We start from the raw sequence: 26,338 nt of genomic DNA, 5'->3' as shown, positions 1-26,338 counted from the left end.
GTGTTTCTAATACAATATTGAATAATAATGGTGATAGTGGGCAACCTTGCTTCACTCCAGATCTTACTGGGAAAGTTCCATTTTTTCCCCATTGCATATGATGCTTACTAATGGTTTAAAATATATGCTCCTGACTAGAAAATAGTATGTTTCAATCCACCTTCAATATCCATAGTTCTCTTTGGTTGTGGATAGCATTTTTCCATCCCAAGTCTTATTTTTTTTTTTTTAGAACTTTTTAAAATATAATTTAAAACTATTTTGTACCAGTACAATATATTAATTTTTACAAATGTAAAATTTTATCAGCTGTTAAAGCATTTGCAAAAACCACACATCCTACTTCAGCTTTTATTGCACAATATCTATATGAAAATATTAATTTTTAAATTAGAAAACATAAATTATGCTTTCAATATAGAAGAGACAATCTGATTTTTTAAAGACAATACTATGTAAGAAAATCTACCCAGAAAATAACCAACTTTCACAGGTTACCAAGCTCAACAGATGTTATACAATGCCCAGTTTACAAAACATTTAAAACCAGTACCAGGGACCTTCATACAATTGCATCTCTGTACTCCATAATAAGTTTATTTATATTCAAGTTGGTTTAAAAAAAAAAAAAGTTGAGGCATTTTTTAATGTGAGCAAGTTTTCCAAGTAGCTCTTTTCCATACCTATTACCATGATTCCAATGTGACATCGATTGGCCCAACGATATTCTGCAACCTATCCATACCCTCATTTTCCCTCACATACTCTATTTCTGGCAAATTCACAGCCAGTGATTACCTCTGTTATCGCTGTAATCATGAGGTTTTTCTACCCAATATAAACAAAGGTTAAGATTCAGCCTTTTACAAAATAAAGTTTCTATAATTGCATCACAAAAAAAAAAAAAATTAGTGTCAAGGACATTAAGTTTGGTCTTCCTTGGTATTTTGTAGGAGATGGTTTTCCCAGAGCTGGACTGGTAAAATGTACCACTGTTCCCCGTAGTGTAATCCGTAAACATATCCCAGTGTTGAGCTGAAATGTAATGACAACATAACGAAGTTGTAGAATAGAGTTGGAATGGGACAGGCTTCTGGGTGTGATACCACCATAGTAGTAAAATACTGACTGTAAAACTCGATAGAAAATAGATTTCCCATAGACAAATGCAGAACCTGGAGGACTTGTTTGGTGGGATCTTGCAATAAGCTGATGTCCTTGAACATACTATGGGGATAATTTTTTTTTTAATTCACGAATTTCACAGAACAAGAATATGACTATTTTTTAAAAAGTAGACAGGCTCCAGCAAAACATGTGAATGAATGAATGAGCCCCTACTCTTGGTGACTCAAGTAGTTCTTGAGGCTACTTGAGGAACTTATGTCCTGCATAAGCAAAGTGAGAATAGGACATGACACATCTATCTGGTGAAAAAGAATATGAAAATAGTGGTCATGAAGTCCCAAGTTAATATAGGTAGATAGTATTTTTTTTTTAAATCCAAATTTTTAGAAAAAGTCTTAGCGGTACAGAATGTCCAAAGAGACTCAGCCGCCTGCCTTCAGATTTGCATACTCCAGAACTGCTCACAGCACCTCACCTAGATGAGTGTTTTTAAAAATATATATATATATTTATAAAAGGTCTACAATGAGACCTCAAACATAATGTATTTCACCTTTTTAAAAAAAGGACTTTTAATTACTCTTCCCTTCCTTAATGTTCTCCTGAACAAAATAAAAATAAACTCTGTCACTCCATTAGAAAACAAACTAAAGACATTCATGGTCTGGAAATTTTTCCAAAGCCCCCAAAACTTGGTACTATGTGCAATCTCCTCCCACGTAGGCCTGGAGGAAATCCCTGATTACCTACCACTGAACATACTCCTAAATTTTACACACCGTAGAAAATGTACATTAATAGTAAAGAGTAAAATCTATTTCATAAAATAAAAATGTTCTGTAACTTCCATTTAAATACACATCTGAAAAGCTATAAGAGTAGTTTGTTTTTGTTGTTTTGTTTTTTTGGAAAAGTGCTAGTTTAAAACATGTATAAGTATCTTCAATACATTGTCCCGGTTCTTTGAAATTGAACTCCATTCATCAGGCCTGGTGACATTAACTGCTACAAGGGAGAAGGGAAAAAAAAGTTTTCACTTGTCAATTAATCCAGCTTCCTTAATTTTGGTGAAGAAGAATTTCTCCAGGATATTGGCACATTTGTAGTATTCGCTCTCAGGGGGGTTGTACTCTTTGCAATTGGTAAATACCCGCTGTAAGTCTGCCATGAATAATTTCTTAGATACGTAGTACCTATTCTTGAGTCATTCACTCATGGTTTTCAAATCCATAGGGAACCTTATAACTTCATAATATCCGGGAGCTTCCGTTCTCTTCACGGGTTCCATGAAGGGCCAAGCGCTTTGATGGCTCTTCACCTGCTGCAGGATGTTCTTTAATGTGCTGTAAAGCTGATCAGGATCTTTGGGCTCTTTGCCTCTTTCTTTTCCACTTGGTTTCCAGCCTGTCTCTCTAATGCCAGGAATGCTTTCTATTGGAATCTGGCGTACTCCGTCTTTAAAACACGAAAGTCCAGGGTAGACCTTTCGAATCTGGGCTTGCTTCCTTTCTATCAGCTTCTTAATTATCTCTTTCTGTTTTTTGATGATGACAGAAAATTCTGTGTATGGGATCCGGGGGTTTAATTCACAGCCCATCAGTGTGGCTCCTTCATAGTCCTTGATGTAGCCAACGTATTTGGTTTTGGGTACTTTGATATCTTTGGAGAAACCTTGTTTCTTGAAGTATCCAATTGCATATTCGTCAGCATACGTAAGAAAGTTCAGGATGCTATGTTTTATATGGTATTCTTTCAGGTGATTCATGAGGTGAGTTCCATAGCCCTTGACTTGCTCATTGGAAGTTACGGCACAGAAGACAATCTCTGTGAATCCTTGCGATGGGAACATTCGGAAACAGATCCCACCGATCACACGGCCATCTTTAATCAGAGCGAGGGTCTTGTGCTTAGGGTCAAAGACGAGGCGTGTGATATACTCTTTGGGCATTCTAGGGAGCTGATGAGAGAAGACATTCTGTAAGCCAACCAGCCACATCATGATCTTTTTGTTAGGCTTCTGATTCAGAGAGTTGCCAACCACATGGAATTCTATCACACCCCGGCGCTCTTCCAGCCTGGCGGCTTCATCCCGGGCTGAATGTGCTGATAGAAAGTTGGTCTCTGGTCCCAGCATTGCGGCAGGGTCTGTAATGGTAGACATGACTTCATTGATCAACTCAATGGGAATATCCCCTACAACTCTGGGTCTCTTGGTCTCCTCCAGGGGATGAAGGTCGTTCATTTTTCTCTTTTCTCCTCGGTTCCCACATCCCAAGTCTTATTAAGATTTTCTTGAATCACCACATTGCTGAGAAGACAATGTCCAACACAGTTGATCATCACATTGTCTTGTTCTTACTGTGTACAATGTTTTTGGCTCACTCAGAATCAGTTCATCTCAGTCTCTTCAAGCTTTTCTGAAATCAGTTTCTTATCATTTCTTGTAGAATATTATTGTTCAATAAACAATAATATTCTATTACATTCATATATACCATAACTTATTCAGCCATTCCCCAACTGAAAGACATCCACTCGATTTCCAATTCCTTGCTGCTACAAAAAGGGCTGATACAAATATTTTTGCAGAGGTGAGTCTTTTTCCTTCTTTTATGATCTCTCTGTGATACAGACCCAGAAGAGACAATGCTGGATCAAAGGGTATGCACAGTTTGGCAATTCTTTGGGCATACTTCAAAATTGCTCTCAAGAATGATTGGGTCATTTCACAGCTACACCAACAATGCATTAGTTTCCCAGTTTTCCCATATTCCTTTCAACATTTATCATTATTTTTTCCTATCATTGTAACCAATCTGAGAGATGTGAAGTGGTACTTCATAGTGGTCTTAATTTATGTGGCTCTAAGCAAGAGTGATTTAGAGTGTATGAAAAAGACATTTTTAAGACTTAGTAAACCAGAGTGAAAGAAGCCATTGCAAAATTAGGAATAAAATACTTCAAAAAGAGAGGAAAAAGAGAAGCATAATTCTGGGTAGTTGATAAGTAGTCTAATAAATTCAGTATCAAAACAAATCATACAAAAAAAAATCTCACCTGCTCACCTAAAAATGATCTGGTTACATAACCTTGTTGTGCCTGCCTTGCAATCCTGCCTACATTCAGGGCAGGAAAACCTCCTCCTCATCATGAACACAAATTTCGTTTCCATAGAGATGATTGGAAAAGTTGCTATGTTCAGTGCCACACTAACTACTATTTATTAGCACTACAGAATCTCACAGATCCAAAGCGACATTCTACACACAGTCTTAGAACAAACCCCCCTCCCAAACAAAACTGAAAATAGTTTCAAATTCCATTGTAATAGCAAATTAAGGCTCTGATATATTTTCCATTTACTTCTACCTCACTGCTTCCTTCCCAATCTATAAAGATCTTAAGTTTCAGAGGCAAATTAACTTCTTGCTATATTGTGAAATATTGTAACTAAAAGTCTGAGAGAAATGAATTTTCATATAGCTAAGCAGGTATCAGGGTTGACTGCAGAAGCCATTACTAATGAGTAGAATTCTGATTAAGAATCCTATATGGTGTGGCATGAAAAGAGTGCTGCACTTGGGAAAGATAGGGAAAGAAGAAAATTTAAAACTCAATTTTTTTTTAAAAAAGCAATGTAATTAGGAAAAGTATTTTTACATGTAATTGGAAAAAATATTTTAAAAATAAACATATCACACTAGTTCAGCTTCCATCTCCACCCAAAGTAATTTTTTTGTTTTTCTTGTTGAACAATAGTTTTTTTTTTCAAATAAATAAATAAATGATTTTTGCTGAGGCAGTTGGGATTAAGTGACTTGCCCAGGGTCACACAGCTAGGAAGTGTTAAATGTCTGAGGTCAGATTTGAACTCAGGTTCTCTTGACTTCAGGGCTGGTGTTCTATCCACTACACCAACTAGCCACTCTTTTTTTTTTTTTTTTTTTTTAAATGAAATGTTGAAGCTGACCGCAGTTTGCTTATCTGTAAAACTGGAGAATTGGACTTCTTCTTTTGAGCTCTAAATATATGATTCTATGATTTTATTCAAGAGTATGTTTGGTTTCAAATAGAAGATGGTAGCTGGAATGTCCAGGAGTTCAGGCCAAGATCCCTAATTCCAAGGGTCCAATGGTTTAGATTTATCCCTGGGTTTCTGTTTTCACTATGGGATACTTGGCACTTTGGGACTAGCAATGCTGCCTGCACATAATATAAGAATTAATGACATACTTTTTATTAGAACGTGCTCAGAGGATCCCTATGAAATGTGCAGGGTGGGCGTCATTATGCACGTTTACAGATGAGGAAAATGAGCTCCAAGAAAGATTTTAAGTGACTTGTTGAAGATCACACAGCTAGGAAGAAACAGAGCCTAGTTAGAATGAAGGAATAAAAGGAAGGAAGGAAGGAAGGAAAGAAAAGAGAGAAAGAAGGAGGAAGGGAGGGAGGAAAGGAGGGAGGAAGAGAGGAAGGAAGGGAGGAAGGAAGGATGGGAGGGAGGAAGAGAAGGAAGGAGGAAGGGAAGAAGGGAGGAAGAGAGTGCGGGAAGTAAGTAAAGAAAAAAAAAATCAATCTGTTGGGGCACAAAGAAAAAAAATTAAGACCATGCTTGCCCAAGACTAGCGCTGAGGTGTGAGGTGAGTAATACTCAGATTATGACTCATGCTTTTAAATTTTCAAATTTATCCTTTGGATTAATTTTATATTGGAATAATTTTCTTAGCACATTTACTTGAAAAAGTATTTTAGGGTCAAAGAAAAAAAGAAAATGTCACAATATCTACTGAGAAATAGAATAATGTCTCAAGCTGATAGGGTGAGTTTATTCAAAGAATTCCTAAATTAGACTGGGTTTTGAAGGGCTGCAATTAGGTAAGAACAGAGCATTGCTTTTTGTCTTCTTGCACAAAATATATTTAATAGTGAGTCATTTAACTCTTGATTTGACTAGTGGTTCCGGAAAAACTCCCATCTTTTCCTGAAGCATGTTCTGTTTAAATCACAGGTTCGCCCTCTAGTGCCCATACGATAGAATTGCAGTCTCGTTGGCATTAGCTCGGCTTTGTGGGCATTCTAAGGATAAGGAAGATTTTTCGCATAATTTTTTTTTTTAATTTATACATTTTTATCTTGAAATAGGAGTCACTCCCACTAACTACCCTCCCAGATATACCCAATAAGATTTTCGCATAAAAAGGGTTAAGCAAAACACTTTTGGAGTGATGGTGACTCATTATGTCAGTCAATCATCATCATTAATGCTTAGAAAAGCAAAGACAAGACAAAAACACAGCCCCTGAGCTCAAGGAGCTCGCCATCTAACCCAGGGAACAAATGTACGCACAACTATGTGCATTAAAGCCATAGAAAGTGTTACAGGACGATATGGCACAGGAGAAAGAATTCTGGCTCTGGAGTCAGATCTCAGTTCTGCTGTTTACTCTGTGCCCCTGAATGAGTCAATGATTGTTCTGAGTAAGACATTGATTCGATTTCCTTATGTATGCATGGGGGAAATTCCCCATTCCCTCTGCTGGGCCTGAGACACTTCTCCTGGAGCTCAGTAGGCTCCCTGGTGTTTAGCGGAATAGGGAAACAGAGGGCTGCCCTGATAAAGAAATCTGAACAGGAGCCATTCAGTGGACTTAAAAAGTAGAGATGACTTCCGCTATCTCCCTCCCTATCAAGTGTAATGACCACGCTAGCACCCAGGACACCCCAGAATCAGCCCGAGTCAGGAAAAGCAAAAGTCCTTAGTCTTTATTCCGGGTCTGAGACGCAGGATCAAACAGGATGGAAGCAGATTGTCCACAACCCCTTCCCCCTCGTCTATCGCCTAGAATGTGTCTCTGGCTAGCTTTACTCCACCCCCTAGTCCCTCCTACAATTCTCTATACACCAATCATTGAGCCAGTACGGATAGTGGGAAGGACCATTTTCCAAGCATATGCCCATAGAGTATTGTCCAATCAGTAGTTAGTCTTAAGCGCTTGGCAGTCCTGACTTCAGTGCATCAACCCAATAGTTTCAGCCCTCTACAATCAAGTATGCTGGGAGGCTTCCAAACTCCTTTCTGGACTTTTCATTGAGAAGGAAAGGGAATTATTTTTTTCTTCCCTTCCCTAGCTCTTCTTTCCTCCTCTTCTCCCTTAACTAAGGAAACTGTTTACACAAAGTGGGGGCTGCTCCCGCAAAGCCTGGGATTGGCCTTCAAGGCTCCCATGGTCATTTTTCTTTTGTGCTTCTTTCCCTGAGCTAATTTCCTATCAATAATTCTAGCCTCAAAGGTATCTTTTGAGTTCAGGAGGCTGGGAGCTGCTGATTTCTAAGTGGGAAGAGATTTCTGAAACAACGTCTTGGAGAATATGTCCTTGCGAGGAAGATAGATCCAATTCAGCATTGATCAGACCTGATTTTGACTTCCCAAACTTGGACTATGTAACTCTGATGTGAAAGTGACTGCTTGCTGGAAAGACTTACATAAGCTGATATTGAGTGAAGAGAGCAGAAGCAGGAGAAGGTGATGTAACAGCAAGATTCTGTGATGATCAACTATGATAGAATTAGCTCTTCTCAGCAATACAGTGACTTTTGCTTTGTTTTGTTTTTAAAAGCTTTTTATTTTCAAAACATTATGCATGGATAATTTTTCAACATTGACCCTTGCATAGCCTTGTATTTCAGATTTTCTCCTCCTCCTTCATCCTCTCCGCTAGATGGCAAACAATTCAATATATGTTAAACATGTTAAAATATATATCAAATCCAATATATATATATACATATTTATATAATTCTCTTGCTGCACAAGAAAAATCAGACCTAAAAGGAAAGTAAATAAGTAAGAAAACAAAATGCAAGTGAACAACAACAAAAAGAGTGAGAATGTTATGTTGTGATCCCCATTCAGTTCCCATAGTTCTCTCTCTGGGTGTAGACTCTCTACACAAGATCTTTGGAATTGGCATTAGTTATCTCATTGTTAATTCCAATAGACTTATGATGGAAAATACCATCTGCATCCATAGAGAGAACTATGGAGACTGGATGAGGATTGAAGCATACAATTTTAACCTTTTTTTTTGTTTGTTTGTTTGCTTTTTTCTCATGATTTTTCCCTTTTGTTCTGATTTTTCTTTCACAACATGGTTAATAGGGAAATATGTTTAAAATGATTGCATTTTAAAATGCAATTTAAAATTTTAAGATGATATATAACCTATATCAGATTGCTTGCTGTCTTGGGGAGAGAGAGGCAAGAGAGAAAGGGAAAAAAGTTGAAACTCAAAAATCTTACAAAAATGAATGTTGAAAACCATCTTTACATGTAATTGGAAAAATAAAATACTATTGAAATTTCAAAAAAAGAAAATTTTTTTTCATGAAGAGACCTGAAGTAGACCCTCATGAGGGTATCAGAAGTGGCAAGAATACACACTCATCTCCTTTGGAAGTACCCCAGCAGGAGCAGAATGAGGAAGGGGAAGGTACTTATTATTCCCCTGACATTCAAACATAAAATGTAAGAATGGGACCAGATAACCTCCAAGGTACCTTTAAGCTCTAAATCTACATCCTATGACTCTTACAGTGTGAAGTGATTCTTAAGGTTATATTTCATTTAATAATATAAGGTTGTATATCCCTGCTTTATCTTTCCCACTAAAGTGTAACTCCTCACAAGAGAAATTGCCTGGAAATACTAGATCTTTGAAAATCTATGATCACTTAGTAGCTTGGTGAAGCACAATCTATCCTTTGAACTGATTTCCAACAAAGATGATTGATGCTAGTTACAATGATCTTGTGATGAAGAGAGTCATCTACACCCAGAGAGAGGACTGTGGGAACTGAACATGGATCACAACATAACATTCTCACTCTATTTGATGTTGTTCATTTGCATTTTGTTTTCCTATTCATTTTCTTTTCATTTTGATCTGATTTTTCTTGTGCAGCAAGAGAATTGTATAAATATGTTAACACATATTGGAGTCAACATCTATTTTAACATGTATAACATATGTTGGATTGCTTGCCATCTAGGAGAGGGAATGGGGAAAGAATGGGAAAATCTGAAACACAAGACTATGGAAGGGCCAATGTTGACAAATTATCCATGCATATGTTTTGAAAATAAAAAACTTTTTTTTTTTAAGTTTTTTTATTTAATAATTACATTATATTGACACTCATTTCTGTTCCGATTTTTTTCCCCTCCCTCCCTCCACCCCCTCCCCTAGATGGCAAGCAGTCCTTTATATGTTGGATATGTTGCAGTATATCCTAGATACAATATATGTTTGCAGAACCGAACAGTTCTCTTGTTGCGTAGGGAGAATTGGATTCAGAAGGTATAAATAATCCGGGAAGAAAAACAAAAATGCAGATAGTTCACATTCGTTTCCCAGTGTTCTTTCTTTGGGTGTAGCTGCTTTTGTCCGTCATTTATCAATTGAAACTCAGGTCTCTTTGTCAAAGAAATCCACTTCCATCAAAGTATGTCCTCATACAATATCGTTGTCGAAGTGTATAATGATCTCCTGGTTCTGCTCATTTCACTTAGCATCAGTTCATGAAGGTCTCTCCAAGCCTCTCTGTATTCATCCTGCTGGTCATTTCTTACAGAACAATAATATTCCATAACATTCATATACCACAATTTACCCAGCCATTCTCCAATTGATGGGCATCCATTCATTTTCCAGTTTCTAGCCACTACAAACAGGGCTGCTACAAACATTTTGGCACATACAGGTCCCTTTCCCTTCTTTAGTATTTCTTTGGGATATAAGCCCAATAGAAACACTGCTGGATCAAAGGATATGCACATTTTGATAATTTTTTGGGCATAATTCCAGATTGCTCTCCAGAATGGTTGGATTCGTTCACAACTCCACCAACAATGCATTAGTGTCCCAGTTTTCCCGCATCCCCTCCAACATTCATCATTATTTTTTCCTGTCATCTTAGCCAATCTGACAGGTGTGTAGTGGTATCTCAGAGTTGTCTTAATTTGCATTTCTCTGATCAATAATGATTTGGAACACTCTTTCATATGAGTGGTAATAGTTTCAATCTCATCCTCTGAAAATTGTCTGTTCATATCCTTTGACCATTTATCAATTGGAGAATGGCTTGATTTCTTATAAATTTGAGTCAGTTCTCTATATATTTTGGAAATGAGGCCTTTATCAGAACCTTTAACTGTGAAAATGTTTTCCCAGTTTGTTGCTTCCCTTCTAATCTTGTTTGCATTAGTTTTATTTGTACAAAGGCTTTTTAATTTGATGTAATCGAAATTTTCTATTCTGTGATCAGTAATGGTCTCTAGTTCATCTTTGGTCACAAATTTCTTTCTCCTCCACAAGTCTGAGAGATAAACTATTCTATGTTCCTCTAATTTATTTATAGTCTCGTTCTTTATGCCTAGGTCATAGACCCATTTTGATCTTATCTTGGTATATGGTGTTAAGTGTGGGTCCATGCCTAATTTCTGCCATACTAATTTCCAATTATCCCAGCAGTTTTTATCAAATATTGAATTCTTTTCCCAGAAGTTAGGGGCTTTGGGTTTGTCAAACACTAGATTGCTATAATTGACTATTCTGTCTTGTGAGCCTAGCCTTTTCCACTGATCCACTAATCTATTTCTTAGCCAATACCAAATGGTTTTGGTGACTGCTGCTTTATAATATAATTTTAGATCAGGTACAGCTAGGCCACCTTCATTTGATTTTTTTTTCATTAGTTCCCTTGAGATTCTCGACTTTTTATTGTTCCATATGAATTTTGTTGTTATTTTTTCTAGATCAATAAAATATTTTCTTGGAAGTCTGATTGGTATAGCACTAAATAAATAGATTAGTTTAGGGAGTATTGTCATCTTTATTATGTTCGCTCGGCCAATCCAAGAGCACTTAATATTTTTCCAATTATTTAAGTCTAACTTTATTTGTGTGGAGACTTTTTTATAATTTTGCTCATATAATTCCTGACTTTCCTTTGGTAGATAGATTCCCAAATATTTTATGGTATCAACAGTTATTCTGAATGGAATTTCTCTTTGTATCTCTTGCTGTTGGGTTTTGTTGGTGATGTATAAAAATGCTGAGGATTTATGGGGATTTATTTTGTAGCCAGCTACTTTGCTAAAATTATGAATTATTTCCAATAGCTTTTTGGTAGAATCTCTGGGGTTCTCTAGGTATACCATCATATCATCTGCAAAGAGTGATAGTTTGGTTTCCTCATTGCCTACTCTAATTCCTTTTATATCTTTCTCGACTCTTATTGCCGAGGCTAGTGTTTCTAATACGATATTAAATAATAATGGTGATAGTGGGCAACCTTGCTTCACTCCAGATCTTACTGGGAAAGGTTCCAGTTTTTCCCCATTGCATATGATGCTTACTGATGGTTTTAAATATATGCTCCTGACTATTTTAAGGAAAAGTCCATTTATTCCTATGCTCTCAAGTGTTTTTATTAGGAATGGATGTTGGATTTTATCAAATGCTTTTTCTGCATCTATTGAGATGATCATGTGGTTTTTGTTTGGTTGGTTATTGATATAGTCAATTATGCTAATAGTTTTCCTAATATTGAACCAGCCCTGCATTCCTGGTATAAATCCTACTTGGTCATAGTGTATTATCCTGGTGATGATTTTCTGTAATCTTTTTGCTAATATTTTATTTAAGATTTTAGCATCAATATTCATTAGGGAGATTGGTCTATAATTTTCTTTCTCTGTTTTCAGCCTACCTGGTTTAGGTATCAGTACCATATCTGTGTCATAAAAGGAGTTTGGTAGGACTCCTTCAATCCCTATTTTTTCAAATAGTTTATATAACATTGGAGTTAATTGTTCTTTAAATGTTTGGTAGAATTCACATGTAAATCCATCTGGTCCTGGGGATTTTTTCTTAGGGAGTTGATTGATAGTTTGTTCTATTTCTTTTTCTGAGATGGGACTGTTTAGGATATTTACTTCTTCCTCTGTTAGTTTGGGCAAGCTGTATTTTTGGAGGTATTTTTCTATTTCATTTAAGTTGTCGAATTTATTGGCATAAAGTTGGGCAAAGTAACTCCTAATTATTGCTCTAATTTCCTCTTCGTTAGTGGTGAGTTCTCCCTTTTCATTTTTAAGACTAACAATTTGATTTTCCTCTTTCCTTTTTTTAATCAGATTTACTAAGGGTTTGTCTATTTTGTTGGTTTTTTCATAGAACCAACTCTTAGTTTTATTAATCAATTCAATAGTTTTTTTACTTTCAATTTTATTGATCTCACCTTTTACTTTTAGAATTTCAGGTTTAGTGTTTGACTGGGGGTTTTTAATTTGTTCCTTTTCTAGCATTTTTAATTGCAAACCCAATTCATTGACCTTCTCTTTCTCTATTTTATACAAATAGGCCTCTAGAGATATGAAATTTCCCCTTATTACCGCTTTGGCTGCATCCCATACATTTTGGTATGATGTCTCATTATTATCGTTTTCTTGGGTGAAGTTATTAATTATGTCTATGATTTGCTGTTTTACCCAATCATTCTTTAGTATGAGATTATTTAGTTTCCAATTATTTTTTGGTCTACTTCCCCCTGCTTTTTTGTTGAATGTAATTTTCATTGCATCGTGGTCTGAAAAGGATGCATTTACTATTTCTGCCTTACTACATTTGAGTTTGAGGTTTTTATGTCCTAATATATGGTCAATTTTTGTATAGGTTCCATGAACTGCTGAAAAGAAAGTGTATTCCTTTCTGTCTCCATTACATTTTCTCCAGAGATCTATCATATCTAGCTTTTCTAGTATTCTGTTTACCTCTTTAACTTCTTTCTTATTTATTTTCTGGTTTGATTTATCTAATTCTGAGAGTGCAAGGTTAAGATCTCCCACTATTATAGTTTTACTGTCTATTTCTTCTTGCAGCTCTCTTAGTTTCTCTTTTAAGAATTTAGATGCTACCCCACTTGGTGCATATATGTTTAATATAGATAGTGCTTCATTATCCATGCTACCCTTTAGCAAGATATAGTGTCCTTCCTTATCTCTTTTAATTAGGTCAATTTTTGCTTTAGCTTGATCTGAGATCAGGATGGCTGCCCCTGCTTTTTTGACTTCACCTGAAGCATAGTAGATTTTGCTCCAACCTTTTACCTTTAACCTGCATGTATCTCCCCGCTTCAGGTGTGTTTCCTGTAAACAACATATTGTAGGATTCTGGCTTTTAATCCATTCTGCTAACCGCTTCCTCTTTATGGGGGAGTTTACCCCGTTCACATTTATGGTTAGAATGACCAATTCTGTATTACTTGCCATCTTGTTAACCCCGGTTTATGCTTTCCTCCCTTCTTTCCCCTTTCCCCCCCTTCCAAGTATTAAGCTTGTGAGCACCCCTTGTTTCTCACAGCCCTCCCTTTTTAGTGTCCCTCCCCCCGCCTTAGAGTTCCTCCCCCTATCTTACCCCTTTCCCTCCCAGTTCCCGTATTCCCTTCCGCTTAGCTTATTCCTTCCCTTTCCACTTTTCCCTTCTCACTTTTCAATGAGATGGGAGAAGTTTCACCATAGATTGAATATGTCTTAAGATTTTTCACTTAAAGCCAATTCTGAAGGCAGTAAGATACCCACTATATTCATCCCCCTCCATTCTTTCTCTCAGATATAATAGGTTTCCTATGCCTCTTCATGAGATGTACTACCCCCACTTTACCCTTTTTCTGGTACAATGTCCTTTCCACATCAATTTCTAGAACAAGGTATACATGTATTCTTTATGCATCTATATAGTCAAAATATAGTTCCCAAGATTAATCTTTACCTTTTTAGATTTCTCTTGAGTTCTATATTTGTAGATCAAACTTTTTGTTAAGTTCTGGTTTTTTCATCAGAAATAGATGAAATTCTCTTACTTCGTTGAATGTCCATCTTCTTCCCTGGAAAAAGATGCTCATTCTCGCTGGGTAAGTTATTTTTGGTTGCATACCAAGTTCCTTAGCCTTTCGGAATATCATATTCCAGGCCCTTCGATCTTTTAATGTGGATGCTGCCAGATCCTGGGTGATCCTTATTGTGGCTCCTTGATACTTGAATTGGGTTTTTCTAGCCGCTTGCAATATTTTTTCTTTCATCTGAGGGTTCTGGCATTTGGCCACTATATTCCTTGGTGTTTTGATTTTAGGATCCCTTTCAGTGGGTGATCGATGAATCCTTTCAATGTTTATTTTTTCCTCTGTTCCTATGACTTCTGGGCAGTTCTCTTTGATAATTTCCTGGAAGACAGTGTCCAGGCTCTTTTTTTCATCATGTTTTTCTGGGAGTCCAATGATTCTCAGATTGTCTCTCCTGGATCTGTTTTCCAGGTCTGTTGTCTTCCCCAGAAGGTATTTCACATTTTTCTCCATTGTTTGATTTTTTTGGATTTGCTTGACTGATTCTTCTTGTCTCCTCGAGTCATTCAATTCCACTTGTTCAATTCTGATTTTCAGTGAAGTATTCTCTTCACTCACTTTTTTAAAATCTTTCTCTAATTGTCCAATTGAGTTCTTTTGTTCTGTGGAATTTTTTTCCATTTCGCCAATTTTGTTTTCCAGTTCACTAATCCGATTTTTCAAGGATTTTACTTCTTTATCCACTCTCTCTTTAACTGACTTCTCCAGGCTCTTTTGCCAAGCCTCCCTCTCCTTTTCCCAAGCTTCCTTCTCCTTTTGCCAAGCCTCACTCTGCTTTCCCCATTTTTCTTCTAGCTCCCTTGTGAGAGCCTTTTTAATCACTTCTATGAGGTTCATCTGTGCTGAGGAACAGACGATCTCCTCCTTTGGGGAATCACCTGGGGACTGCCTGTTTTTAGTCTCCTCAGGATTTAGAGTCTGCTCTCTATCTGTGTAGAAGCTGTCTAGGGTTAAAGTCCTCTTCAGCTTCTTGCTCATTCTGTCTATTAATCAGAGACAAACTACCAAAGAAAAACAGAAAAAACTGGAGTCTTTCTTTGGGGGGGGGCTGGGTGTGTTATCGAGCTTCCTCTACAGACTGCAGGGGGCAGCAGTGAGGCCCTAGCAGGACTGTGCTGCGCCTGCGCTCTGAGATCCCAAAGCGTGCTGAGTCACTGAGGGGGGGGAAGGGGGGGGCGGCCAGGTCCTGAGAGACTCCAGCTGTTTGCGGTTGTGTTCTTCAGCCCCGGTGTTTTTAGCTTCTCTGCTGGGCTGTTGACTTGCTGCAGGTTCCAAACCTGTAGCGAAGCTCTCCCCGCAGAGACAGCTGCGATCACTCCCCACCCCCTCTCCAGTCTGCTCCCGTGCTCTCACTGCCGCTGCCCACCGCCTGCGCCCGATCTAAAACCGCCCCAGCCCTCCAGTAAAGACAGACCTTTCTTGGCGGATCTCAAGGATGGCTTCTCTTGGTAACTATTTGTGGGTTTTTTTCAGTCAAGCATTGATTCAGAGGCTTGTAATGAAGTGGATAGTGAGAGAAAGCGCGGAGCTTATGCAACTGTGAGCCTCCTCTCCGCCATCTTAACCGGAAGTCCCAAAAAACTTTTTTAAAAAAGAATAATTTCAGTGGAAGAAATTGCTTCACTAATTGAAGCAATACAATATTGCAATGGTAAGGGACTATAGATATGGAATGTTGCATTTAGTGTAAAAATTATTTGTTATTTTGGTGAGTTTTGCTAAATTTTTAAAGACTTATTGCATTTTATTAGAGCTGGCTCAAGAGGAGAGAGGATATATTTTTTTTATTTTTTAAAATTTTAATAGCTTTTTAGTTTACAAGTTATATGCATGGGTAATTTTACAGCATTGACAATTGCCAAATCTTTTGTTCCAATTTTTCCCTTCCTTCCCCCCACTTCCTCCCCTAGATGGCAGGATGACCAATACATGTTAAATATATTAAAGTATAAATTAAATATAAAATGAGCATACATGTCCAAACCATTATTTTACTGTACAAAAAGAATTGGACTCTGAAATATTGTACAATTAGCCTATGAAGGAAATCAAAAATGTAGGCGGGCAAAAATATAGGGATTGGAATTCAGTGTAATGGTTCTTAGTCATTTCCCAGAGTTCTTTCGCTGAATGTAGCTGGTTCAGTTCATTATTGCTCCATTGGAACTGATTTGGTTCATCTCATTGCTGAAGATGGCCAGGTCCATCAGAATTGATCATCATGAAGTATTGTTGTTGAAGTATATAATGATCTCTTGGCCCAACTCATTTCACTCAGCATCAGTTCATGTAAGTCTCTCCAGGCCTTTCTGAAATCATCCTGCTGGTCATTTCTTACCGAACAATAATATTCTATAACATTCATATACCACAATTTATTCAGCCATTCTCCAATTGATGGGCATCTACTCAGTTTCCAGTTTCTGGCCATTACAAAGAGGGCTGACATAAACATTCATGCACATACAGGTCCCTTTCCCTTCTTTAAGATCTCTTTGGGATATAAGCCCAGTAGTAACACTGCTGGATCAAAGGGTATGCACAGTCTGATAACATTTTGAGCATAGTTCCAAATCACTCTCCAGAATGGCTGGATATATTCACAATTCCACCAACAATGTATCAGTGTCCCTGTTTTCCCACTTCCCCTCCAACATTCCACATTATCTTTCCCTGTCATTCTAGCCAGTCTGACAGGTGTGTAGTGGTATCTCAGAGTTGTCTTAATTTGCATTTCTCTGATTAATAATTACTTAGAGCATCTTTTCATATGGCTAGAAATAGTTTCAATTTCTTTGTCTGAGAATTGTCTGTTCATATCCTTTGACCATTTATCAATTGGAGAATGGCTTGATTTGAAAGAGGATATTTTTGAAAATAAAAATTATGCAACAACAAAAGATACCAGTAATACTAATTTTTAAAAAGAGAGATTAACTAGAGAGAGCAGGTTCAATTGAGCATAGAAGTAAGATTATAACAGTGAAGAAATGAATGAGAGAAGAATATAAATAGTTTTTTTCCCTAAAAGTTGAGCTGATAATGGGATAGAAACAAAGGATAATAATTTAAGGAGTTGACAGGATCTAGTGAGGCTACTATAAAGATGAGGAGGACAAGGATATGTTTGTGGGAAGTGGGGAAAAAAGCTCTTTTATTTATTTATTTTAGCTAAGGCAATTGGGGTTAAGTGACTTGCCCAAGGTCACACAGCTAGAAAGTTTTAAGTGTCTGAGGATGGATTTGATCTCAGTTCCTCCTGACTCCAGGGCTAGCACTCTATCCCCTGTGCTACCTAGCTGTCCCCCCCAAAAAAAAGGTCATTTGAAAGACTGTGGAAAATGGATAAGCAGACAAGAAGAAATTAAGTATTTCAGGTAAAAGGAGAAGAATGAAAGTAGGAATGAGCCTGGTAGATAAGTGAGCCAGGTTGGTGGTCAAAGGGGAAACTGACTGGAAGTCCCTTCTTTACTGGAAGATAAACTGAGTTAAGTGACTTGTCACTTAACTGGAAGAGAAGACCAAATTATATAGGCTCATTACTCCATTTCAGTGACTTTGACTTTATGGTGAGATGTGAGGAAAACCAATTCATGGATTATAGCTCTGGCTTGTGGTTCATCATAGATAGAAGATATTCTAATATATGAAATACTAAACAAAAAGATCTGAATGGCTTTTTATATTTATAATAGTCTGGATAGTTGACTTAAATCAGAAATTCAGATCTTTAACAAACTTTGGCACCTTTTCCTCTATATTAATTCATGACCCTTTGTGCAGGGAAGAGATTCTCCAAAGTCTAGTCAATGCCATGAAAAAAACACTTCTATTTCCAAAAGAAAAGACTCACAAACATCCATGGTATGAGTCAAGCTTTCTTCCCTCTTCTTTATCTCTCTCTTTTGCTCTCTCAATCAATCATACCACTCAGACATTCCAAAGCATAGATTGAAGAACAGAGATAATAGGTAATATTTTACTGTCCCATTAATTATTGCTCTAGAATCCCTTGAAAAAGTGAAAAGAGATAGGATTTTTCTTGTACAAAAGAAGAAAAATGGGAAGTCATCTTTGGTGAACTGTTACCCATCTCCCATCCCTATCCAATCAATTACCATAAAAATATCCTTTACTAAATCTCATTTGGATATGTAAACAACTTTGTGTGGGTTTTTTTTTTCCTTTTTCTATACAAGAGGAGATGCTGAAACATTCATTTGGAGAGGCATTTGAACTCAAATACAAGAATTATAAATGTGAAAACTTGAACAATTCTTTTCATTTTAAGAAAAATTGTGGGAATTCAAAGAAACAGTTCAAATTTCAAAGGATACTCTTTTGTAGGGCTAATTCACCCCCAATACTTTAGCTGTGTTTGGTTAATGTGGGTATCATAGGGAAAGCATTGGCCATAGTGTTGGGGAACCTAAGTTTCTATCCTGATTGTGCTTCTTACTAGCTCTGTGTCCTTGGACAAATCACAACAGGTGAGAATTGACAAATCTCAAAAACCACTTACTGCAATCCAAACCTGAACAGGAATCCTCTCTACAATTTTCCAGACAAGTAGTCATTTAGCCTCTACTTGAAGCCATCGGATGACAAGGAGCCTGCTATTTCCTGAAGCAGTGGGTTATACTCTTGGATAGCTCTAATTATTAGAAATGTTTTCTTTACACAGAACCTAAATCTGTCTTTCTGCATCTCCTTCACTCCTTAGTTATTCTGCCCTTTGGGATCAAACAAGATAAACTTAATCTCTTTGCTTCATGAAGGTAACAATTTATATCCCTCCTAAATCTTTCCAGCTACAGGGCACCATAGAGCTGGGCCTGGAGTCAGAAAGACCCAATTTTGTGAATTCAAGTATGACCTTAGACTTACATGAAATGATGCTGAGTGAAATGAGCAGAACCAGGAGATCATTACATACCTCAACAACGATACTGTTTGAGGATGTATTCTGATGGAAGTGGATCTCTTCGATAAAGAGAGCCTTAATTGATCAAGGATGGACAGAAGCAGCTACACCCAGAGAAAGAACACTGGAAATGATTATAAACTGCTTACATTTGTTTTTCTTCCCGGGTTATTTATACCTTCTGAATTCAATTCTCCCTGTGCAACAAGAAAACTGTTCAGTTCTGCACACATATTTTGTATCTAGGATATACTGCAACCCATTCAACATGTAAAGGACTGCTTGCCATCTGGGGGAAGGGTGAAGGGAGGGAGGGGAAAAATCGGAGCAGAAATGAATGCAAGGGATAATGCTGTAAAAAAATTTACCCTGGCATGCGTTCTATCAATAAAAAGTTATTTTAAAAAAACAAAAAACAAAAAACAAATATGACCTCAGACACTTACTAGTTGAGTGATTCTGGACAAGTCACTTAACTCAGTTTATCTCAGTTTCCTCTTTTGTAAAATGAGCTGGAGAAGGAAATGGGAAACCACTTCAATATCTTTTGTCAAGAAAACTCCAAAGAGAGCAACAATGAATCAGAAATGACTGAAAAACAACTCTACAACAAAAAAAGTTTTTCCAGACTAATTTCTTTAAGTGACTAATCTCTTCATGGCACAGTACACAATCATTTAATTGTCCCGGTCACCTTTTTCTAGGTATTCTCAATGTGTCAATGGTCCTTCCTAAAAGGTAGAACTTAAAACTGAAGAAAATATGCCAAGAGAATTCAACCCAGGAAAGATGAAAGCAGATCTATCATCTCCCATGTTCTGAAAATTATGGCTTTATTCATTCAGCCTAGAATAACATTGCCTAATTTTGATGGAGGAAAGATTCCTTTCTAGAGTCCCACCTTCTCCTAGTTAATAATGTAAATTGCCCTTTAACTCACAAATCCTGGTCCCTTTGAATTCCAATAGAAGATCTGACCTGTTCCCAGCCCCACCAGGATCTGAGCCAACTTTGGGGCTACACCCGAAAGCCCCTCGAGCTAAGTCTCCTATTATAAAAAGGCCACAGTGGGAACCCCTCTTTGCAGAGATTCCAAACATGGCTACCATGTGAGGACCCTCTGTCCACTGGACCCTTTGTCCAGTGCCCTCCTTATCTCTACCTTCGCCTATACTTTAACTTTGCTTATCCAATAATAAACCTCTTTTATCAATCTAGCTCTCCGGGCCAATAAATGCTTTTATTGGGAACTCGCGCCTCTACTAGACCCCCTTGTGCCGAATCTGTACCCCAAACCTGCCACTAGACCTTAACCCTAATCTCATTTAGGTACCCCAAATCTAGACCTCAACAATTTGATTGACTGATCCATATTGGACTTGTAATGTCCCCAAATCCCATATCTCTTTTACAGCAACTGTTGTCTAGCCCGGCCTTCCTCAGTTCAATCAATCAATAAATTTATACTAAGTCCCAACTACATATCAAATGCAAAGGATATAGATACAAATAATTAAATAAACTCTATTTATTAGGATTTGGAGGCAACTAGATGGTGTAGTCGATAGAACTCCAGACTTGGAGTCAGGAAAATTCATCTTTCTGAGTTCAAATCTAGCTTCAGACACTAGCTGTGTGATTGGTCACTTTATTCTATCTATATCAGTTTCTCATCTGTAAAATGAGTTAGAAAAAGAAATGGTAAACTACTCCAATATCTTTGCTAAGAAAATCCCACAGGGGTCACAAAGAGTCAGACAGAACAATTAGGATCTAACATTCTAATGGAGGAGACAAGTACATGTATAAATATATGCAGCATAAATACAAAATTAATAAATATAAGTATATACAAGGTAATTTGGAGGGGAAGACACTAGCAATTGTTATCAGGAAAGCCTTCCTTCAGAAGATGGCTTAAGAAAGATTTTAAGAAAGAGAAAGGGAAAAGGAGAGGGAGGGAGAGAGTACATTCTAAGAATGTGGAATAGCCAATGAAAAGGCAAAGGTAGGAGATGGGATGGTGTGTGTAAGAAACAAAGAAGAAACAGTTTTGTTGAATCGCAGAGTATAGAAGGCTGAGTAATGTCCAATGAACTTGGGGGAAAAAAAGTTTGCGAGTAAGTTATAAAGGACTTTTAAAAGTTAAACAGAGAAGTTTACGTTTTATTCCAGAGGCAATAGGGATGCACCAGAACTGTTTGAGTAGGGGACTCACATGTTTAGATCTGTGTTTAAGAAAAATTACTTTGGCATTGGTATATGGGATAGACTGGAATAGGGGAGAGACTTTCAATAGGGAGATCAAGTAGAAGTTTGCTACAATAATCTAGGCAAGAAGACATGAGGACCTAATCAAAGGTGGTAGCGGAATGAATGGAGGAAAAAGGGTTGGATATTGTTATGTAGAAATGATAACATTTGGCTAGGAATTGGATAAGTGAGGTGAGAAAGAATGAGGATTTGCCAAGATTATGAACCTAGGAGACTGGAAGTATTGTGGTACCTTTGATTAGAAATTAGGAGGTTTGGAAGAAAAAGGCTTAGAATGAGTTCAGTTTTGGAGATGTTGAATTTGAGATGTTTCTGAGACAATGAATTTGAAATGTCCAATCAGCAACTGAGGATGTGGGGTAAATATGAGTTCATTGAGTGCCGCTGATTTCTTTGGACCCCACAGTAATCCTTGACTTTTATCCCTATTAAATTCCATTTTGTTAAGTTTGGATTGTAGTTCTAGTCTGTCAAGATCATTTAAATGCTGACTACTGTCAGCCCCTTCCTTATTTTGACTGGGTTCCAGGTACTGATGAGCAGTTCTTGGCCCCAGATGTAGGTGGCAGCAACGTGCCCAGAGGAATTAAATTACTTGTGCACAAAGAATTAGGATAGAACTTGTTTGGATCTTTAGACTCCACTGGGGTCAAGATTATGTTTGGATCTTCAGAGTCCACTGGGGTCAAGATTATGTTTTTTCACTGTATAGCCCTTATTTCAAAAAGCTAAGTGACATGGGGATATATTCATATGAGCTGCAACACAGGGGTTGGACACTCATCCCTTGCCCTGGATTTCTGTGGGAACATGTGTGCATGTCCCTTTTGATCCAATTTTATCCAACAAACATTTACTAACACTCAGATTTGATATTTAAAGCTATTTAAAATTTGGCCCCTTTCTCTGCTTTCTAGGCTTCTCATATTTGTTGCCCCATTCACATAAGCAATACTGACCTTGTTGTTTCTCAAAAAAAAAAAAAAAGGTACTCTGTTATCCTCTTCAACCTCTAGTTGCTCCAAGGCATTTCATCTGAAATGAATATAAAATATTTTATATTTTTAGCCACTTTCTCCATCAGTATGAAGCAGGAGGGAAACTGTTCCCTTTACTGAACCTATGTTCCCTTTAAGATTATCACTCTGAGATTGTGTCCCCTTTTCTGATCTTAGAGATCAGGATCTCCCAGGCTCCAAGGAGTCTAGAGACTGGGCCCATGCTTCCAGGATGAGAGAAGTAATGCTATTTAGGCGCAAATCAACTCCCATAGAAATTCTAAATTCTCATTCAATTGAGGAATCCTGGTCTGATCAGCTGGGACTGTCCTAGCCTCCACCAAGATGTACATATAACAGATTCCCTCAGCTAAGCTCTTTGCAGAAGGCCTAAGGCAGTTTGCTCAGCTGCTAGGACTCTTCTGCCCACTGGGAAAGCATTCTCAGCATCAAACTTCATTCCCCAATATAACTCTGCCACTATAGAAGTCAGTCTCTTAGCAAACTGATTTCTATCCAACAATAAACTTTCATTTTGCAATTAATAATTCAGTAATAAGTGAATTCTTTCACTTTTAAACCTGCGGCTGATTAAAAAGGATATTTTAACAACTCTCTCACTGCCATTAACCTCATGACCACCAGGAATTAAGGGATTCAAACCTCATTAAGTACACTCCCTCCATCTCTTTCAACTCCCAAACAATTTAGTAGATGATCTTTTAGACTTGTGGTAAGAAAAAATTATCTTCGTCTAACTTAGCAAAGTTAGTCCTGAAGTAAGTGAAATGAGCAGAATCAGGAGATCATTGTACATGACAACAGGAGGATTATATGATGATAAATTCTGATGAATATGGCTCTTTTCAACAATGTGATGATTCAGGCCAGTTCCAATGATCTATAGAGGGTCATCTATACCCAGAGAGGACTGTGGGAACTGAGTACAACATAGCATTTTCACTCTTTTTTGTTATTATTTGCTTGCATTTTATTTTCTTTCTCATTTTTTTCCTTTTTGATCTAATTTTTCATGTGCAGCAAGATAATTGTATAAATATATATGCATTTATTGGATTTAACATATGTTTTTACCATGTTTAACATATATTGGATTGCTTGCCATCTAGGAGAGAGATTGGGGAAAGGAGGGGAAATTGGAACACAAGGTTTTGTAAGGGTTAATATTGAAAATTTATCCATGCATATGTTTTGAAAATAAAAAGTTGTATTAAAAAAATTAGGAAGCAATCATTTCATAATGAGATTTCTTGGAGAATGTGGGAATTTAGTTGATTCTTGAATACTGAGCAACCAGATTTTGTCCTTGCTGGAAAGTCATTCTACCTAGTATTATTCAATAGTCTATTTTTAATCTCTCTTTGGGAGGACAAAGCTTGACTCTTGGTTAAATAAATACCTGGTTTTTAAACTATAACTGAGGGCAGAGATAATTAGTTGCTTCCATAACTCCTAGGATCTCAGCAGCTACTGCACAGAGGTGATCTTTGAGATCCCCTGAAGGAAAGGTTGTCTTTCAGAACATTACTTTCCATGGTTCCTCACGTCCTGGAGGTGTTGAGGTGGTCAGAGTACAGAGAGTCAGGATGATTTATGGTGAAAGAAAATGAGATCTTGGACAAGGGTAACTTGAGGAACAATCTGTCAGTCAATAACTGATGTCTTGGAAATGCTCTTCTGGGGTTGGAAGGTAGTCTAGTTTGACTGGAACATTGTATGGCAAGGAGGTAACATAAATGAGGTTGAAAAAGTTGGATGGTTTTAGGTATGTGAAGAACTTTAAATGCTCATTGGAGAAGCATAAACCTTAGTAAGCAGGGAGTCCCTAAAAAGGACCCATAGATATGACCAGATCATGAAATATATTTATAAAAGCCATGAGTGCTAGTCTAAGAGTATGAGATTACTTTTTCCCCCACAAGAGGAAAGTGAGCACACCTATATAAGTTGCAGTGTATTTTTTTCCACAAATATAGTTCTGATATCAGAACACTCTGACAGACAGCATACAAATTTGAGGATATCATTCACAAAATCTCTCTGAGGATAAATAATACATTTTGAGGTAAATAATATGCTGATAAGAAAGGAATCCTTATACCACATAAGGAGCTATCAGTTCATTTATAAATACTCAAGTATATGAGTATTAAATATATAAAAAGATTTTGAGGTTACAACAAAAAGATAGAACATGAGATATGTCATCTTCCTTCAAATACATTACATTTTCCAGTAACAGAAAATTCTGATGAGCTAAATTCATGACATTCTTTTCTATCACTCCCTTTTCTTCAATAGCCTACTTCAAAGCCCTGAACAGGGTGATAGGTTGAGCTCAGTGTCAGTGAATGCTTTACTAGTAAATGTAGTGATCTTCTAGTCAATTAAACATCCATTAAACACGTATTGTGTGTCATGCATTGTGCTAAGTTCAGAAAGTACAAAGATCAAAGTGAAATAGTCCTTGACCTCAAAGGGACTACAATTTAACTAAGAGAGGCAACATATATAGTTGGATACATGTATACATGATACAACATACTTATATGAAAATTTGGTGGGAGAAAGAGAGGGAGGGAGGGAAGACACTATCAGTTAAGGAGTATCAGAAAAGACTTCATGGAAACAGTGGTGCTGGAGTTGAATCTTTATAACAACTCAGAGATTCCAAGAAGCAAAGATGAAGAGGGAATATTTTCCAGGTATATGGGAAATTCTACACAAAGGGACAGAGGTGAAAGTTAAAACATAGTATAAGAAATGGGAAATGAAATATAACTTATAAGAAACAGCAAGAAAGCCAGTTTGATTAGACCAACCGTAGAGCTTGTGAAGAGGAGTAACTTACAATAAAGTAAAAGTAGATTGTGTCCAGGTTGGGACAGAGTTCTATTTCATCCTAGAGGTAGTAGGAAGCCACTGGAGTTTATTGAGCTGACTTTGAGAAACCAATACCCTAGGAGATAATTTTGGCAGCTGTGTGAAGAAAGGATTGAAATGGAGAAAGCCTTGAGGGAAGGAAATTATGAGTCTACTGTAATCATTGAAGAAAGAAGTGATGAAGGTTTGAAGTAAGTGTCTATTTGAATGGAGAGAAGGGAACAAATATGAGCACAGCAAGGATAAAATTTGTCAACTGATTAGATAGGTATAATGAAGGCTGAGGAATTGAGGGTACTTGTTCTCAAGATTGTGAGCTTGGAGTAATGAAAGAATGGTGGTTTCCATACTAATAACAGGAAAGTTCATAAGAATGGTGTCTTTTGGGAAAAGATGATGAGTTCTGTTTTAGACATGACAAATATAGAGGATGCTATGGCAAATAGAATTAAATGTCACAGATGGATCAAGAAGGATAAAGGTTGATAAAAACCCATTGGAACTGACAATAAAAGATCATTGGTAACTTGAGGAGAGTGGTTTTAGCTGAGTGAGGAGGTCAGAAGCTACATTTAAAACAGTTGAGGAGTAAGATAAGAGGAAGTAGAAGAAACAAAAGTAGACAACTTTTTCTAGGACTTCGGCTCCTACAAATTTGCCCCAAGGTCCTCTAGGCTGGATTTTGCTTGGGAATGGCTTGCTCATGACTAATGGAAATGAGTGCACATATGAGATCTCTAATGCAGTCCTTAAAAGTTTATCACATTACTTGTCCTATCCATATGTGAAAAAATATTTGTAGCAGCTCGTTTTGTGGGGGCAAAGAATTGGAAAATGCCTATCAAGTGGGAAATGACCGAATAAGTTAAGATATATGAAAGTAATGTAATATTATTGTTCTATAAAAATTGATAAACAGGCTAATTTTAGAAAGGCCTAGAAAGATTTATATGAACTGATGCTGAGTGAAACAAGTAGAACTAGGAAAACGTACACACAAACAACAGGACTATGTGATGATCAAATATGACAGACTTGGTTCTTCTCAATTTAGTAAGCCAAGGCAATCCCAATGAACTTTGGATGCAAAATGCCATCTGTAACCAGAGAGAGAACTGTGGAGACAGAATATAAATGAAAACATGCTATGTTC

At 37.2% G+C, this 26,338-nt stretch overlaps 1 protein-coding gene across 1 annotated transcript; it reads right to left on the bottom strand.

Annotated features, from left to right (window-relative positions):
* Positions 1-214: 214 nt before the first annotated feature.
* On the bottom strand, positions 215-4,387 carry LOC127546712 (histone acetyltransferase KAT2B-like). The gene is given in 2 exon segments (XM_051973689.1): positions 215-3,405; positions 4,372-4,387. Coding segments are annotated over 2 exon segments (1,260 nt in total). The 3' UTR covers positions 215-2,161.
* Between the last annotated feature and the right edge of the window lie 21,951 nt (positions 4,388-26,338).

Source organism: Antechinus flavipes, chromosome 2 (assembly GCF_016432865.1).
Source record: "Antechinus flavipes isolate AdamAnt ecotype Samford, QLD, Australia chromosome 2, AdamAnt_v2, whole genome shotgun sequence".
Lineage (NCBI taxonomy): Eukaryota > Metazoa > Chordata > Mammalia > Dasyuromorphia > Dasyuridae > Antechinus > Antechinus flavipes.
This window is presented reverse-complemented; position numbering and strand designations above follow the sequence as displayed.